General features: G+C 35.5%; 1 protein-coding gene across 3 annotated transcripts in view; it reads left to right on the forward strand.

Annotated features, from left to right (window-relative positions):
* Positions 1 to 18341, forward strand: part of HENMT1 (HEN methyltransferase 1) — a 53422-nt gene that overhangs the window by 391 nt on the left and 34690 nt on the right. The window contains exons 1-2 of one of the 3 annotated variants that reach the window (XM_051993184.1): positions 3054 to 3127; positions 4669 to 4708. Coding sequence is in view for 2 of the 3 variants with exons in the window: in XM_051993181.1 (XP_051849141.1) it covers positions 3099 to 3127 (29 nt within the window). In the remaining variant the exon portion in view is untranslated. Of the gene's footprint in view, positions 1 to 9; positions 3128 to 4668; positions 4709 to 18341 lie in introns of those variants that run through there. The other 2 variants (XM_051993181.1, XM_051993182.1) reach the window with 2 other exon arrangements.

The following is an 18341-nucleotide window of genomic DNA, read 5'->3' on the forward strand; positions in this document are numbered from 1 at the left end:
TTTTTTTTTTTTTTTTTTTTTTTGGGGGGGGGGGGAGGTAGGGTGAGGTGAGAAGAAGGGCACTTGATTGATCTCCAAAGCTTTCAGGAAACGAATTCATGTTTACAGAAGGACTACACTATTTTGGGTTCCTGCCTCCTCCAAAACTTGAAAATCAAACCAGTTAAGCCCAAACCCTAACAAAAAAAAAAGTTACCCTTAAAGAAAAATTATGTTTAAAATACCAAAACTGATTTTTAAAAATGTTGTGAAGTCGAATTCCTCAGGTGGATTTTGAAGATATTACCTAAATGGCTTGTAATTAGTATAACAAATGGATATTGACAAAGGAACTGTACTTGAAGATGTTTGTTCTCTAAAAGTTTAAAATGCCTTTTTTGAAATCCTATGCATTCTTAGCAAATTTTTTACATAAAGTTGCAAAGGGAAACTTTTTAAGACAATCCCTGTGCACAGTATCGCAAACTGTTAATTGTCAAAATTAATCAAGTTTTACTTAGAATTTGAGTTAGGCATTTTAAAAATTCTTCTCCCCAGCTGTCAAATTAATTTTTCAAAAGGGCAGGTCTGACCATGTCACTTCCCATTGTCCCTTTTTCAATAAACTCCAGTGGCAAGATCAAATATAAAATCCGCCTTTTGTCATTGAAAGCTTTTTACAATTGGCCCCCTCCTACCTTTCCAGTCTTAAACTTTATTCTGTGTCCTATGTTCTAGTGACACTGACCTGGCTGTTCCTCAAACTAGACATTTCAGTGTTTGACTGCCCTTTCTTTGAATCTCCCTGTTTCAAGAAATGCCCTTCCTTTTTAAATCTACCTCTTGCCTTACAGTCTCAGCTAAAACTCCTTATTTTGCAAGAAGCCCTTTTTAAATTTTTGATGGTGTTCTCTTCCCTGTGAAATTATTTTCAATTTGTATATTCTCTTGTTTGTACATAGACATTTGCTTGTTTTCCTCATCAGTCTATAACCAGGAGGGAGGTTTTTTGGTTGATTTTTGACCTTTGTAAACTCAGTGCATAGCAGTCTTGACTTTTGGGCAATTTATAAATATTGACTTGACTATGAAATACAAAGAATTGGACAATGACTTTTGTAGAGTAAAACTTTTGTAGGAAATATGTCTATACCCTAAATCTTTGCTAGTAGTCTCACTTTGGGAGCTAATAGACCCTATAATTTTAAGTCAGTAAATTTTATTTATATTAAGGTGAAATGTAAACCATCTCATCCTATTGTAGTTGTAATATGTTAATTAGATGAGGACAAATTTTAATCAGTCAATCAATTAAAAGACCTTAAATTTAAAATGAAGCATTTTTGAAAACCTCTGAATGAAGTGAAATGATGCCAGATAGGAAGGAAGTCTGTTTAAATAATCAGAGGAAACTTATGCACGTCCAGAGATCATCTATAAATTATCAAGCACATGGAAAGGGGATTGAATTTTAGAAATTGGATCCTGTGGCTTTTTAGTATCTCCCTGAAGAATTGCATGGAAGGAGGAAGAGGCCTAAGTCCCAGGAGCCCAAAACCCTCTCCACAGATGGGGGCATTCCACCTTAGGAGGTTTTGGAGAACATTGTCCAAAACTACTTCTTCTGATTAACAGCCATGGACAAATGGAAGGTAGATCTCTATTCTTAAGGGAAACTTGCTGAACATTTTACAGAGAGAAGAAAAGGACTATAAGTAAGTATGTTAACTACTTTGAGGTATATGCTAAGTTTGAGGCCACTTTTTCCTGGACTCTACTTGTAAGAATGTGCCACACAATTAAATCACCTGTACTGTTATCTCATTTTGGAAAATATCCCTTTCTAAAAAAGGATTAAAACAAAACAACTATATGGCCTGGCTAACTAAATGATTTTCAGCTGATAATCTTGGTGGGAAACACATATTGCTGGGTCTTTAGAACTATTTGGGGAGACATAGCTAAGCTCTGACAATTTGACTTGTCAGTAGGAATAAGAATTTGGATAACCATCATTGGAGCTTTCATGGATGAGTCTTAGTGACCATATTAGACATAATAGAAGAGAAAAACGGTATTTGCGTGGTCTGTTAGAGAAGCATTTATACTTTTTTTTTAAAAGATGTAATATTGAATTACCTATTATATATATTGTAAAATGCAAAATTACAATAAACATTAATCATATGTATGATCTTGTCATTTTCCTCTTGCCTACAGCTATAAATACATGTAGAGTGAGTATTCAAGTGTTCTTTATTACATTTATTTCACTCTTTGAAATTTAAAGTGTAGCGAATAGATGGCTAAGAAATAATTTTTGTGAGCTGGTAACCTTTTTAGTTCTTTTCAGGTATGCTACATTTTTTCATATTTCTCTAGCTAAAATGTATTAAATTTTGAACTTTCCCTGCACTCTCCCATTCATATGTGTAGTTAAAATAATAAAATATAGTTTGTTTTTGTAAAAAATTGATGTTAACAAAAATATCAAGAATATATTAGCTTATTGTTTAAACTATGTAAATGTCTTATATTTTCTAATATAGTTTTTCAAAACAATTCCCCGGCTATTAGAGATAAACCTCTTAATGAGTATTACAGAATCTAAGTGCAAGAAGGAACAAGTTCAAATGACATCTTAATAAACTATTTCTCTAGATTTTTGTTGTAGAAGAATCACTTCAAAATCAATACACTATTCCAAGTTAAATTTCTAGTCTGCAACATATGAAAATCATGGAATTCTAGAAGCATTTGTACTGGTTTTCTTTACACTACCATCATCTCATCTAATCCTTCATTTTCTAATGGGGAAAATTTAACATTAGAAAAATTAAATCTTACAATATCAGATACTATGGAGTGGGAATCAAAAAAGATTCTCTGATTTCTAGTTCAACTAATCTTCTGTTACATTTGTTGTTTCCCAGTAATATTGCTGATGTTCCACTTGGGTGAAGTATCAAGTGAAAAGTACTTTGAAAAATAAAATAGATGCAATTAACTGCTTCTACTTATTTATTACTTATTCATTTCTCCTCTAGTTTTTCCTGTCTCCCCCATTAGAATGTGAGCTACTCGAGGGCAGGAATTACTTGCTTCTCTTTGTGTCCTCAATGTTTAGCACCTGGCGCCTGGCACAAAAGTAAGTACTTAAATGCTTATTTGGACTAACTTCTATTTTGACCACTCAGAATCACAGAATCTCAGTTGAAAGATACCTTAATTTCATCAAATCCAATTTACTTGAATACGAGTTTCCTCTAATTTCTGTTAAATAATTTCTGCTTTAAAAAAATCCTCTAATCAAGAATTCACCACCATTGGAGGCTGTCCATTTTACTTGTCTGAACTTTCTACTGCTTGGCATTGTGCTAAGCACTAGGAACTGTCTTAAGTGGAAATCCAACTAAAAGGAAGACTGAGGCATTTTTTCTTTTTCTTTTTTTTTTTTAATAAAGCCTTTTATTTTCAAAACATGCACGGATAATTTGACAACATTGATCCTTGCATAATAGCCTTGTGTTTCAGATTTTCTCCTCCTTGCCCCCACTTCCTCCCTAGATGGTAAGCAATTCAATATATGTTAAACATGTTGAAATATATGTTAAATCCAATATGTATAATCATTTATACAATTTTCTTGCTTCACAAGAGAAATTAGATCAAAAAAAGAAAGCAAATTAGTAAGAAAACAAAATGCAAGCGAATAACAACAAAAAGTGAAAATGTTATGTTGTTATCCACATTCAGTTCCTACAGTCCTTTATCCAGGTGTGGATGGCTCTCTTCATCAAAAGAGCACTGGAACTGGCATCAGTCATCTCATTGTTGTAAAGAGTTGCATCTATCAGAATTGATCATCATATAATAATGATGTTGTTGTGTACAATGTTCTCCTGGTTCTGCTCATTTCACTCAGCATCAGTTCATGTGAGTCTCTCCAGGTCTCTCTCAAATCATCCTCCTGATCATTTCATATATAAAGATAATATCATAACATTCATGTACCATAACTTATTCAGTCATTCTCCAGCTAATGGACATCCACTCAGTTTCTGGTATCTTGCCACTACAAAAAGGGCTGCCACAAACATTTTTGCACATATGGATCCTTTTCCCTCCTTTAAGATCTCTATATGATATAAGCCCAGTAGATACATTTCTGGGTTGAAGGGTATGCCCTGTTTAATAACCCTTTAAGCATAATACCAAATTGCTCTCCAGAATAGTTGGATCAGTTCACAATTTCACCAACAATGTATTAGTGTCCCTGTTTTTCCACATCCCTCCAACATTTGTCCTTGTCTTTTCCTGTCATCTTAGCTAGTCTGAGAGGTGTGTAGTGGAACCTCAGAGTTGTCTTAATTTGCATTTTTCTGATCAATAGTGATTTAGAGCACCTTCTCATGTGATTAGAAATTGTTTTAATTTCTTCATCTGAAAATTGTCTGTTCATATCCTTTGACCCTTTATCAATTAGAGAATGGCTTGGATTCTTATAAATTTGAGGCAATTCTCTATATATTTTAGAAATGAGACCTTTATCAGAACCCTTAAATACAAAAATGATTTCCCAATTTATTGCTTCCCTTCTGATCTTGTTTGCATTAGTTTTGTTTTTAAAAAACTTTTTAACTTAAAATAATCAAAATTATCTATCTGGTGTTCATTTATGTGTTCCAGGTCTTTGGACACGAAATTTGCTTCTCCGCAGATCTAAGAGGTGAACTATCCTATGTTTCTCTAATTTGCTTATTATGTCACTCTGTATCTAAATCATGAATCCATTTAGATCTTATCTTCGTATGTGATGTTGGGTATGGGTTGAGCCCTAATTTCTTCCATGCTAATTTCCAATTTTCCCAGCAGTTTTTGTCAAATAGTGAGGTCTTGTCCCAAAAGCTGGGGTCTTTGGGTTTGTCAAACACTATATTGCTATAATTATTGCCTATTTTGTCCTGTGATCTTGAGCTATCCCATTAATTGACTCCTCTATATCTTAGCCAGTACTAAATGATTTTGATGACTGCTGTTTTATAATATATTTTAGGTCTGGCACAGCTAGGCCACCTTCTGTAGCATTTTTCCCCCATTAATTCCCTTGAAATTCTTGACCTTTTGTTCTTTTAGATGAACTTTGTTTTTTTTTTTTTTTTAAAGATCTATAAAATAATTTCTTGAAAATTTGGTTGGTATGGCACTAAATTGTAGATTAATTTAAGTAGTATTGTCATTTTTATTATATTCTCTTGGTGAGGCATATTTAAGCAACATAATAGTTTACTAATATGGCATTGAACCTATTTATAAGGAGGTCAATGGTTTACCTCAATTTCTAGCTGAAGACCAAGAATTGAAGGTGCAATTAATTCCTTTTTATAAGCATAGAACAAAGAATAGAACAGAATAGGTGAGGAAATCATACCATTGATTATGAGGTTGGCAACATTATGAGGATGAGAAATCATGAGTGGTTACATTAAGGCAAGGGGTTTACTTACAGGCACACACGCACGCGCGCGCACACACACACACACACACACACATCTAGGACTACCTTTCTCTATCTTACAGGAATGGTTTTTATGGATTTTATGGATAGTGATTCAACTCTCAGAATTCCATCTAATGCAATAAGTCTTCCCCAGCCTTTCTTATCTTAGCATTGTCATTCTAAAGAAGCCTCCAGTTTATCCTGTCTATCTGTATCTTGTTTGCCTCTACTTCTTTGTGTGAGCTCCTTCAGACCAAGGATTGGATTTTTGTTCTTTGTTTCTTTTTTTCCTTTATTTGTATCCCCAGTGCTTACTACAGGATCTGTTATTTAATGATTAATAATGCTAATTGACTGACTGACTGTTAATTAGAGTAGTTCTTTTCCAGTAGTTGTTTGGTTGAGCTCTCCAGGATTATTTTAAGATCTGTCTTTGTAGTATAATGATCATCCTTTTGCTATTCCATAAAAGGTAATGAGCTTTTTATGTACAATTCTAAACACCAGATTACATCTAAATATTCAGAAGGTGGACTAGGTGTAGCACACTGATAGGTGGGAATGATATAAGTCCATCTTTAATTGGGAAAGATGAGGCTAAGATGGGACAAGGTCAGCGTTTCTGCTGACACAGATATCCCAGAGTAATGAAGAATAACAAGCTTCTTTGGCACAGTGATTTGCAGGTGATGCTAAATTAACTTCCTTTAAAAGTACTGTGTAAGAGTACTGAACCAAAATGAGGAGAACCAGGAGATCATTATATACTGTGGTGATCTTTTTCTTCTTTAAAATACAATATGACATGGTTTGTAAAGATTCCAACAATATACTTCAACAACAGTAGTATATGAGGATAAATTCTGATGGATGTGGCCCTCTTCCACAATGAGATGAACCAAATCAGTTCCAATACAGCAGTAATGAATTGAACCAGCTACACCCAGCAAAAGAACTCTGGGAGATGACTATGAACCACTACATAGAATTCTCAGTCTCTCTTATTTTTGTCCGCCTGCATTTTTTATTTCCTTCACAGGCTAATTGTACACTGTTTCAAAGTCCGATTCTTTTTGTACAGCAAAATAACTGTTTGGACATGTATACTTATGTTATATTTAATTTATACTTGAACATATTTAACATGTTTTGGTCAACCTGCCATCTGGGGGAGGGGGGAGGGAGAAGGAGGGGAAAAATTGGAACAAAAGGTTTCGCAGTTGTCAATACTGTAAAATTATCCATGCATATAACTTGTAAATAAAAAGCTATATAAAAAAAAAATTGCCAAAAAAAAAAAAAAAAAAAGAGTACTAAACCAAAAGGCATTTAAAAAAAAAAAAAAAGGAAAATGACCTATATGTGTTATGGGCCAGAACTCTGAACTTGAAACAAAGGATTCTTACAAGGTACTAAGTCAGTGGAATTGATAGAGACAATAGTTACCTAATTTAGCATGGTTCAGTATGATTGATTTAATCCTACAAGAAGTTGTTATGGGCCAGAACTTGAAACAAGGTACTAAGTGGAATTGAGACAATGGTTAAATCTAGTTTAGCATTGATTTAATCCTACAACAAATGATGGTTTCCTAGTAATATAATGATTAGTGTATACTCAGTGTGGGATATATAAGCTAGAACCTTTCAGGGCCAGAAGGACAAGCTCATTAGAAGCTCTCAGAGACTGAGACAGATTCATTCCATCGTCCACCTTTGGGGTGACTGGAGACTGAAGAACAAACTTGGATTCGGAGAGATTCAGAGGGCAGAGAAGGAGGCAGGAGCTCAAGTGCTTGGAACCAAGGAGAGAGAGAGGTCTCTTAAGAAAGCTAACTGGGCCCCAGGAAAAGAGACATGACTTTGAAAGAGACAATAGAATTTGGACTTTAACACCTGGCTGCACTTGTGATAACTGAACTGAAACGAAGGCTGCCTCCAGAGACCCCGAGAAAACCTCAACAGAGAACATTACATTTTAGAGAGAACACTACACATGTACAAAAAAAAAAATTACTAGAAACTCTTTTCAGGGCAAAAAAATAAATGGAAATTGAGGGGATGCCCATCAGTTTGGGAATGGTTCAATAAACTGGTACATGTTTGTGATGGAATATTATTCTATGATGAAATGATGAATAGGATGCTCTTGGGGGAAAAAAATCAGGAAAGTCCTCCATAAACTCAAGCAAAGTGAAATGCACTGTATACAAAGTAATGTGTTCTGGGATGACTAGTTATAAATGACTTTGCTATTCACAATAATACAGTCATCCATCACTACTGTAAAGGACTTATGAAAAATCCTATCCACACCCAGAAAAAGTGAATACAGATGGAAGTGTTCTTTTAAAACTTTTTTTGAGGGTATTTATTTTCATTAGGGTGGCAGATCTATATTTTCTTTTACAACTTATGGAAAATAACTTCACATGTAGTTTCTTAGTTGTAGATGGGGACAAGGAAGAGAACCTAGAACTCAAAAATTTTTAAAACATGTAAACTTTTTTTTTTTTTTTAATGTAACTGGGGATGTTATGGGCCAGAACTCTGAACTTAAAGGATTCTTATAAGATGCTAAGTCAGTGATGTAGAGGGCTGAAACTCTTGAGTTTTTGCACTGAGGTCCTTTCAGGCACTTGGGGCTAATTACTGATTGGACAATACTCTATGGACATATGTTTGGAAAATGGTCCTTCCCTGTGCAAATTATCCTGTGCTGGCTCAATGATTGGTCTATACAGAGAATTGTAGGAGGACTAAGGGGTTGAGTAAGACTAGCCAGAGTCACTCTTTATGGTAGATGAGGAAGAAAGCCATAGCGGAGATTCTGCTTCCATTCTGTTCAATCCTGTGTCTAAAGACCAAGAATAAAGACTAAGGACTTTTCTTATCCTGACTCTGGCTGATTCTGGGGTATCTGGGATGCTAGCACGGTCATCACAAGTGGAATTGATAGAGACAATAATTATTTAGCATGGTGCTTAACAGTTCTCTAGTTCAGTACATGTACTTAGTACTTAACATAGTTCCACAAGATTCACACCTATGATAATGGAGTATATAACAGCCATCAAGTAAGGCCGAGACAGATTCATTCTATCTTCCACCTTTATGGTGGCTGGAAGCTGAAGCACAAACCTTTGGATTCAGAGATATTCAGAGGGCAGAGAAGGCAGGCGGGAGCTCAGAGTCTTGGAACTAAGGACAGACATTCATTTGCTCTTGAGTCAAGCCACTGGTGGCAGGCTCTCATGCATTTCTCCACTGAGACCAAGGTTGGTCTGGCCGAGCTGCCCAGCCCCAGGAAGAAGATAATAAAGAATTTGGACTTTAACCCCTGGCTACTCGTGTGGTGATTACTGAATTGAAACGAAGGTTGCTCCCCATAGATCCCAAGAAAACCGAAACAGAGAACATTACATGGGGAAAATAGTAAATAAATTTTAAAAATAAGAATACTGAACTTATAAATTTTAACCCAGAATTTTTCTTTAGTAGTGATTAAAAGCTTAAACATTTGCATCTAATTTGAGAGAAGACTGAATTTTTGAACTCATGACCATCTTCAGAAAAAGAAAAGGTTTAAGTTTCTTACCTAGAATACAGAATGGGATACATTACAGAGTACAATAAAATTTAAAATATAGGTTCAATAATTTCACAGAATACAAACATTGGCAAGCAAAATAGTCCCTGCTCTCAAAGAGTTTCATTTTTTTTTTTAAAGGCAAGACAACATGGAAATGATGGTCAAAGAGGCATGTATTGGTAATGTTGATTTGATTACTTTTGGAAATCTTTAATTGTTAGGAAGTTTTTGCTCATGCTTAAGAGAAAACTTACTGGTTTTCTGAAAAAATGAAGTGTTCTTTATAAAACAAAACAAATTGGGTTAGAAACAAAAGAAAAAAATATAAAGAAACAACCTTTTGTTATGACCTTTGTTTAGGAGGTTGAAAGGGGAAAAGACTAGCACAAGAAGGACCACTGGATACTTAAAGCTAATTTAATTCAATCCTACAGTCAGTTTATTTAAGTAGTAATTATGAGGCCTTTTTTCTAGTTTCTCTGTGAGAAAGCAATTGGGCTTTCATTTCAAGAAATAACAGCATGGGGGCAACTAGGTTGCACAGTAGAGAGAGCACCAGCCCTGAAGTCAGGAGGACCTTAAGTTCAAATCTGGCCTCAGACACTTAACACTTCCTAGCAGTGTGATCCTGGGCAAGTCACTTAACCCCAATTGCCTCAACAAAAAAAGAACAGCATGGAACTATAGCTATCTATATCTATATAATTATAGCTATTCAATAAGAGGGAAAAAAAGGAAAAGTAACTGATGATTCCCCATTGAGTGATACTTGGGCAGTTGTTTATTGGCCTTTCAAAAACAGAATATTCTGTTTTCTTGGGTCACATGTAGAACTTAATGGAGAATTATAATACCATGGCAACCCACTGCAGGTGATTAATATTGGAATGAATATTACTGTAAGAATCTAAAAAGCTCAAGGTCACACACAAATGTCTTGAGACTGGATTTAAACTCAGGTCTTCCTGACTCCAGGCCAAGAGTTCTATGTACTGTACAATCCAGCATAGCATAGTGTTGGATCACATGAGTTTTTTCTTTGTTCTAATATTGAACTTAATCGATCAGAAACTGGCCCAAGTCAGGCCCAGCCCAGTACAGGGATATATTAAGAATCTATACTCACATGATGAACTGGGTATTGGTAGTAGAGGAGGGGAGAAATGATGTAAAGCACTTGGTTGAAGATCAATAAAAGGAAAAATAGAAGTTTTATTGTGTAATATATACCACATTCCATCATAACAGAAGGCCAAAGATTTGTTTGGAAAATAGATCACAAATGTGGCAAGGGGGCATGAGGTAATCATGATGGGAGATTTCAATTGGTTGGACATCTGCCAGAGTTTATTCTCTACTAAAAGCAGAGCAGCTTAGAAGTTCTCCTTGCCTTAATGATAATTTCACCCTTCAAAAGCTAGGGAAACCAAGAAGGGAAAATTTTCATTAACAAGGAGAAATGGGTTGGTGGGATAAAAATGAGCACTTAGGAAAAGATAATTTTTGATAGAGAAATTAAGAAACAATAGGCATAATCTGACATGCATCTTAGATTTTGGAAAAGATCCTTCTTGATTTTTCTGCAACCTATGGCACTGTTGTGTTCTACTGGATACTCTTTCCACTGAGGGGTTTTCAGAATACAGTTTTCTCTTACTTTTCCTACTTTTCTGACTTCCTTCTCATTTTCCTTTGCTGGATCTTCATCCCTGTCTCCTAATTGTAGTTATTTCCCAAGGGTTTCGCCTATGCCCTCTTCCCTTTATTTCTATAATATTTCATTTGATGTTAGCAGTTTGCATAGGTGCAATTATAATTTCTATGAAGATGGACTACTAGATCTGTATATCCAGCCCTAGTCACTCTCAAGTTCTAATCTAGTGTTTCCTACTGATAACTGGATGCTAAACATGAAATTCAGTATTTTAAAACAGAACTCATAGATGGCAAAGTAAAGGTAGGGACTGAGATCTCCCAAATTCCTCTCCAAACAACTTTAAATTAATATCTCAAACTGGAATGACAGAAATAACAAAAGGTCAGAGTGAAACAATTTTTCCAGGGACAACTTAGGAGGTTGACAGGAAAAGTCTGTTTCACCCAGATGGTGGTTGGACTTGTAGTGCACCCTAGCAAACCAGCAGCAGGGCTTGGAGATTGCTGCATCAGCTACCACAGCAGCTTTGTGAGCTTTCTACCCACAAATGGTGAGGGGGTCAGATAACTAGTCAGAAGGGGATTTGGATGGCAGTAGGTATAGGTCTCTGTTGCACTGCCCATAGTTCTGCTACAAAAATTTATGTAAATATAGGTCTTTTTGTTATTGTTTAAATTTCATTGGGATACAGGTATAGTAGGTTTGTTGGGTCAAAGGTTTGAGCAATTTTATAGCCCGTTGGGCATAGTTCCAAATGCTTTCCAGAATGGTTGAAAGTTTATAATTCTACCAACAGTGCATTTTAAGTGTCACAATTTTTCCCATATTTTATATTTGTCTTTTCCTTTTCTGTCATATGTCAATCTGATAGATATGTGATAGTACTTCAGAGTTACTTTAATTTGCCTTTCTCTAATCAATAGTGATTTAGAGCATTTTAATAAGACTATAAAGAGCTGTGATTTTTTAAAAATTGCCTGTTCATATCCTTTGATCACTTATCAATTGAAGAATGACTTGTATTATAAATTTGTATTATAGAGACAATTGTCTCTATATTTGAGAAATTAGGTCTTTATTAAAGCAACGTGTTATTAAAAAAAATCTCCATGGGTTTTCTACTTTCCTTCTAATCTTGGATGCATTAATTTTATTTGTGCAAAAGCTTTTTAATTTGCTGTAATCAAAAATTATCCATTTTACTTCCTGCAATGCTGTCTGTCTCATTTAGTTATAAATTTTTCCCTTTTCCATAAATCTGACAAGTAAGGAATGATGTGCTCCCCTAATTTGCTTATGATATACTTCTAACTGACCTAATGATAATATTCTTAGTGTAGATGACTGCAGACCCTAATCCTAGGCTCTAGACTAGATTATGAAAATTACTAACAGAAGCATTTTCTAAAATTACTAAAATATGTTTAGACTTGCTGGACCCAGAGAAGGAACATTTGTCCTGTAAATTATTCCTTGAACCTAGGTAACCAAGTTGCTGTTTTGACTGTTTCTAACAGATCCTATGGCTAACCTACTATAGTCTGAGAAAAGATTGTTTCTAGCAGCCTTAGTATTCCTAATATGTTAGAGCCAAAATTATGGCATAAAAGCTGCCTTTCCCCCACCCTAATTGCCAATTAGTTGCCTGTGCTATTTGGTTTTGATGAAATAAAGCTTTGACTTAAAATCCTGTGTGAGCATTCTTATTCTGACTTTGAACCAAATGCTTTCCCACAACATTAGGAATTACAAATATCATCTTCTCATGTAGACTTAAGTGAGGTAGAGTTGCACAAAGACATCAATTTTAGTCTCCCAGAATTATTGAGGTCCAGAGATAAGACAGAAGATTGGCAATGACCAGGGATGCAGTGCGATGACCTTGGTGTCTTCTAAGTCTACTAAACCTAGCTACCTTCATAACCCTAGAAAGAAACTTCTTATCCACCCAATCCACTGGGGAAATCTTCTCATGATTTGGGTAGACCATTACAAAGATAGACAATAGAAAGGTAGCCATTTAATTCACAATAGAATTGAGTACTAAATGGAGATAATTATAAGACAAAGCTTGGCCTTTAGTCAAATTTCTTGGGATTATAATGATGAAGATACAAAGGTAAGGAATCTGGACTTCTATGACTTTAGCAGAATATTAAATCCATGCCTATTTGATTAAGTCTTAAAAATAGAATTAAAATAAGTTTTCATTCAAACAGACATCACACTAGTTCAGAGCCACTTTTTGCCTGGTCTACTATAATAATCTATTCTTGTTTCAAGTTTCTCACTTCCTCTTTGACAGCTGCTAGTCATTTTCCTAAAGCATAAGTCTGATCTTACCATTCCTTTCTCAGTTTATTCCAGCTGTTCCTTCTTATCTCCTGGATAAAATTTAAGTGCTCTGTTTGGTGTTTGAGACTCTTGATAAACTAGCCCCTTCCTATTTGTCCTGTTTTCATACACTTTAGTTCCCTTCCTGAACCCCATGATAGTGATAACCAATGTAATTGAATACAACATTCCATCTGCTGACATTACCTATTCATTGGCTGTCACCCATGTTTAGAATGCTCTGCCTTTTCTTAACTGTCTCTTGATATTCCTAAATTCTTTCAAGTCCCAGTTGGAATACCACCTTCTACAGGAGGCCTCTGGTCTCTCATGCCATTTGAGCCATCTGGTCTATATTTAGAGTGTATTTTGCGTGTACCTATTTGTTTACATGTTTTCTACTCTATTATAATGTATGTAAACTGCGTGTGAGAGATGAACAACTGTTTGTCTTTTTTTGTGTTTCTAGTAGCATAGTACTTGATACATGGTGTTTATAGGTTGCTTGATTTCTTGATACTGAAGAGTTTGACTTCTTACTAATAATTACATTTACATATTTTACTTTTCTGGCTTGATAACCTGTTGCAAAAATGAAAAACCCATTTTTTATTCAGTGGCTTTTAGCAATCTTTTGCAAGACCTGAGCTTAAAAAGGCCAAGGTCTCCTACTGTGTCCAGGGCTATCTCCAGTCATCCTGATCTATATTTGGCCCCTGTTCTCCAGATGGCTCTGGAGGAGAAAATGAAGTTGGTGACTTCGAATAACCCTCCTTCACTTAAATCCAAATCCAAATCATGACAAATTATGTCATGACACAAACTCCTTGATGTTGTGGCTGTATCTGAGAAGGAAGGACAAATAACAAAAGCAACACTGTGACATTTCTATGGCCTAAAGGAGTTAATATTTTCAGACCTAAGCTTGAAAATTTTTAAAAATCTAACATGTACTGGACTATGTGCCAACTAGGGGAAAGAGGGGAAAATTTGGAACAAAAGGTTATGCAAGGGTCAATGTTGGAAAAACTACCCATGAATATGCTTTGTAAATAAAAAGCTCTAATAAAAAAGAAAAGAAAATCTTTTAAAATCTAAAGAGGATTTAAAATTTCTAAGCACTCTCTTTGCCTTTTTCCCCTTGGAAGCTGCCATTAGTCTAGATTAAGCAAGGCAATTATATTAATGGATAATTGAGAAAAAGAAGGTTCTCACTTAACAGATTAACACATGCAGTAAAACATTAATTTTTACAAACTAATGCATAAAGTACCTTCACTTTGTATTCATAAAATCACAAATCATTATATATCATCATAGGATTTCAGAGCAGAAAAAAGCTTACAGATCAGTATGCTGTACTAGAAAGATTACTGGACTTGATTGTAGTCAACAGTCCTAGAATCGAATCCAAGCTGCCACACTTACTGTTTATGTGAGTGAACTCAAGACAATTCACTTAACCTCTCTGAGAGTTTACTCATCTGTAAAGTGGGATAATTAAGATTTGTACCACCTACCTATCTAATCTACTTATGAACAGTTAAGAGTAAAATTTGTTATAAGCTTTAAAGTACTGTCAAAGTGTAAATGGTCTTGCTGATTCATAAAATTTTAGAGCTGAAAGGAACATTAGGTAGAAGTCCTCTGGTTCAATAGTTTTCAACATTTTCAGGAACAAGGATTCACTTTAATTTCAAAAAGTTTCATAGACTTCTCCCTTGAAATAGGTGTACTATCCAATTTTATTGAAAAGATACATAACAAAAAGCTACTATAAATTCAATAATGCTTTTAAATGATATTGCACAATAAAAATCTCTAGATACTTTTGAAAAACAGCAGTAAATATAAGGGTGAGTAGAAAGCCTTTATCTTAAAGGTAACATTCTTACTGAATCCAATTAGAAGGCCAATTTATGATATCAAACCCTCTGAAGTTAAATTTCCCCTAAAAATCTTGTCTTTTTCCTTATTATAGTTAATAAAACATTTTAGGGTGCTAAATTCTTCTATGGATTTAGTCTGCCAGTTAATGGCAGAGTCCCACTTCATGACCTATTCCCTTTCTTCTGATTAACTGTGAGGTTAATTGCCTTTTCCCTTGTTATTTGTTAAAAATCCTTTTCCTTGTTATCTATATGCCCTGCCAAATCTATTTCATATTTACCACTCCTAGTCTCTTTTTTACCACTTCATTTTGTCCATAATTTCTTGTAAATAAAAGTAACTTTTGGCAATGAGAATGCCATCGTGACTTCTTCACTTCTTCACATTTTGCCTTGTGTCTCACACTTTGTATTTGAACTAGGAATTGCTTTCCTGACTTTTTCATTTGCTGTCTAATTTCAGCATTTGATGCCAAACTCCTTTCATTTGGTACCCAATCTCATCATTAAGCTTTTACCTACTATACTTGCATATAAAGGATTAAGCTAAACCTACAGGAAAGACAATAAATGACTTTATCCCATGGACCTATCTTTACAGGGATGATATTGTCCTTCCTGCTTCATTACTTGGGGGAGCAGAAGGGGTTGAAGTTTATAAAATGGAACAGCCTGGAACCTTAGAACTCCTTGGCAATCAATGGGCCAGCAATCCTTAAGTAGGTGTATTTTAGCCATTAGAAATAAAAATCTTGAGGCTTACAGATAATTCACTACAACTTGGAGTTAATTTGCCCAAGATAACTCAAACTTCAGAGGCCAGAAATTTTAATACAAAATAAAAATGAAGTCCAAGAGAATTAATCTGGAAAACCCTTTTCTGAGTTGCTTGGTGCTTGTGGCCTGGGGCAAATAAATATTTTTTTAAAGTAGAAAGGCCTTCTACCCTAGATTCTAAAAAGGAATAGATGAGCTATTCATAAAGGAAAATAAAAAATCCAGGGTAAGTCTTTTGCCCTTAAGGAATGCTGCTTCTGACCCAAATCCTAACTAGAACATCAACCTTTCTAACGATATTTTAAATGGTTCTGAATTTTCTCCCATGTAGAAAAAAATTGTCTTTATCTTAAACCAAAAGCATACAGAAAAAGCTCCATATCTTTGTGGCTGGCAGAGCTGTTTGTGGCAGTGGCCACTAGCTGGCAAAGATGATGCATGCATTCAGTGGGACAACTGCCAGTGGAGACTCCACAATTGGATAATCCAGTCAGGCAGGAGCAATGCAATAACTTTACTAAAAAACATTTCTAAGGGTTGGAGGCATGAAGGGCCAAGTGCCGAAGCTTCTATTTTGAAACTGTTTACCCCCTATTGCTTAAAGCAAGGAAGCACTACCTCACTACCCTTGTTCTTTTCTCTTTTTCCAAAAATTGTCTATCCCCATGCATAAGAAGCTTGCCAGCTAATAAAGCCAATCCAACCTAAATGATTAGGTAATCCTTAAATTTGTGCTCTTGCCTCAATCAGGGTGCCTAAATTCAGACACTGTGAGAAAAAGTGTATCCTAATAACTTATACATGTCTTTCAGTCAACCAAAAAATATTAAATGCCTACTATATGCCAGGCATTGTGCTATGCATTTATATTTAATATTTTGTTTTCCTTCTGTTCATTAATGTGTAAAAGATATTTCTATCTTTTAACAGAGCTAGGAGCCTCCCTAAAGATGTAATGTCCCTGTGCCAGCTTAAAAAACAAAACAAAACTGAATAATCTTGGAGATGGGAGAAAGTAGTTTTATTCCATAATATACTCTATGAATATACCTTGGTCATACATGTGTAGTATGTATGTCTGTTCTTCCCTCATAATAATGTGTTCATTTATGGAACAGTGTACTTCAGGTTTTTATATAGCTACTTTTATGTCATTAAATGGTTTTGCTTTGGACTAATTGTGTTGTCTGGCTGACAAAGGTAAAAACGGGAATAAAGTACTGATGAATTATTATTTTGGTGGAACTAAACATTCAGGTGATGTACCTAAATAGTCATTCTGTGAAATGTGGCTCAGAATGAGTACCTGGAGGCATAAATTACTTATTTAGTCTATACCTTATATATTACACAGAATTTTTAAATAAGATATTAGCTAATGATTTGAAATATTGTGGAAATAAAACCCCCAAGAACTAGCAATTCATTGGCTTAAAAGGGGTAAAGGACAAAGATGACTCCAAGGTTGTGAACCTGGATGACTAGAAGGATGGTGATGCCCTTGGCAGAAATAAGGAAATGAGTTCCCTATATTTAGCACAAGGAGACAGAGAGGTCTGTGGATACTGGGTATGGGCTTGGGCCAGGAACATACCTGCCCAGTGTGAGCTTTCTGCCTCCTAGGGGAGTATACACCAAGGCAAGACCCACAGAGGGCACTATGACCAGCACAGGTGCAAACTGTAAGCCTGGTTGCCTGTCCATTATTCAGTTCTAGGTCATAGATCCATGGTGAACTAAAAAAGAGACCTGCACACTAGGCCAGCATTCCCAAGTAGGGAGGCCTAGGCCTGTGTACCAAGAGAGGAGAAACCTGCCCCATCTAGCCTAGACTGGAGAAATAACCACATCTGGAATAGCTTTGTAATTTACTTTGTAACTTTGTAAATTGCTATGTAAGTGAGAATTTGGTTGGTTAGATTCTTACTGTAGAAGTGACCAGGTCACACCCAAAGATTCCCAATACCTCTCCTAAATTTTGACTAGGAAATGATAATCTTGTTCCTGAGGCCAGGATGCTCTTTGGTTCTGCAATCCAGTCCACCCTTATCTGGTTTTCCTGACTGTCTTCCAGGCCTAACTTCTCCACTGGGGCCTCATTTCCAGGCTTCCCTTGTTCAAGGACCTGGGCCTTCTGGCTTCTTTCTGAGCACTCTATTTTCACAAAGGACCATGGGACTTGACTTTGGAGATGATGGAAATGTTGAGATCACTATGAGAATCAGCACACAATCATCATATGGGGCTCAAGTTCCAAAATCCTGAACCTGTGGGTTTGGATTTTAAATCTTTATTGGAACTTAAAACTCTACCAGATTTAGCACTCAACTTTTCTACATTCCAAAACCCTTCAGAATTCCTCATCTGAAATCTTAAAATGTAAGAGCACAAATTATATTCTCCCTTGATACCTCAAGCTCACACAACCCATACTGTAACCTGCTTGCTCTGTTCATACAATCTGAGTGTCAGTACTTACTATGTTAATCACAATTCAGAACATCAGTGCACCACAGCTACTCTACCCTACTTCTCAATGATTATTGGTTCTTCATAATTTGTTAGTAGGGGTGATGGTGGTAGTGGGAGTGTATGTATGTATGTATGTAAATTA

Source organism: Antechinus flavipes, chromosome 4 (genome assembly GCF_016432865.1).
Source record: "Antechinus flavipes isolate AdamAnt ecotype Samford, QLD, Australia chromosome 4, AdamAnt_v2, whole genome shotgun sequence".
Classification (NCBI taxonomy): Eukaryota; Metazoa; Chordata; class Mammalia; order Dasyuromorphia; family Dasyuridae; genus Antechinus; species Antechinus flavipes.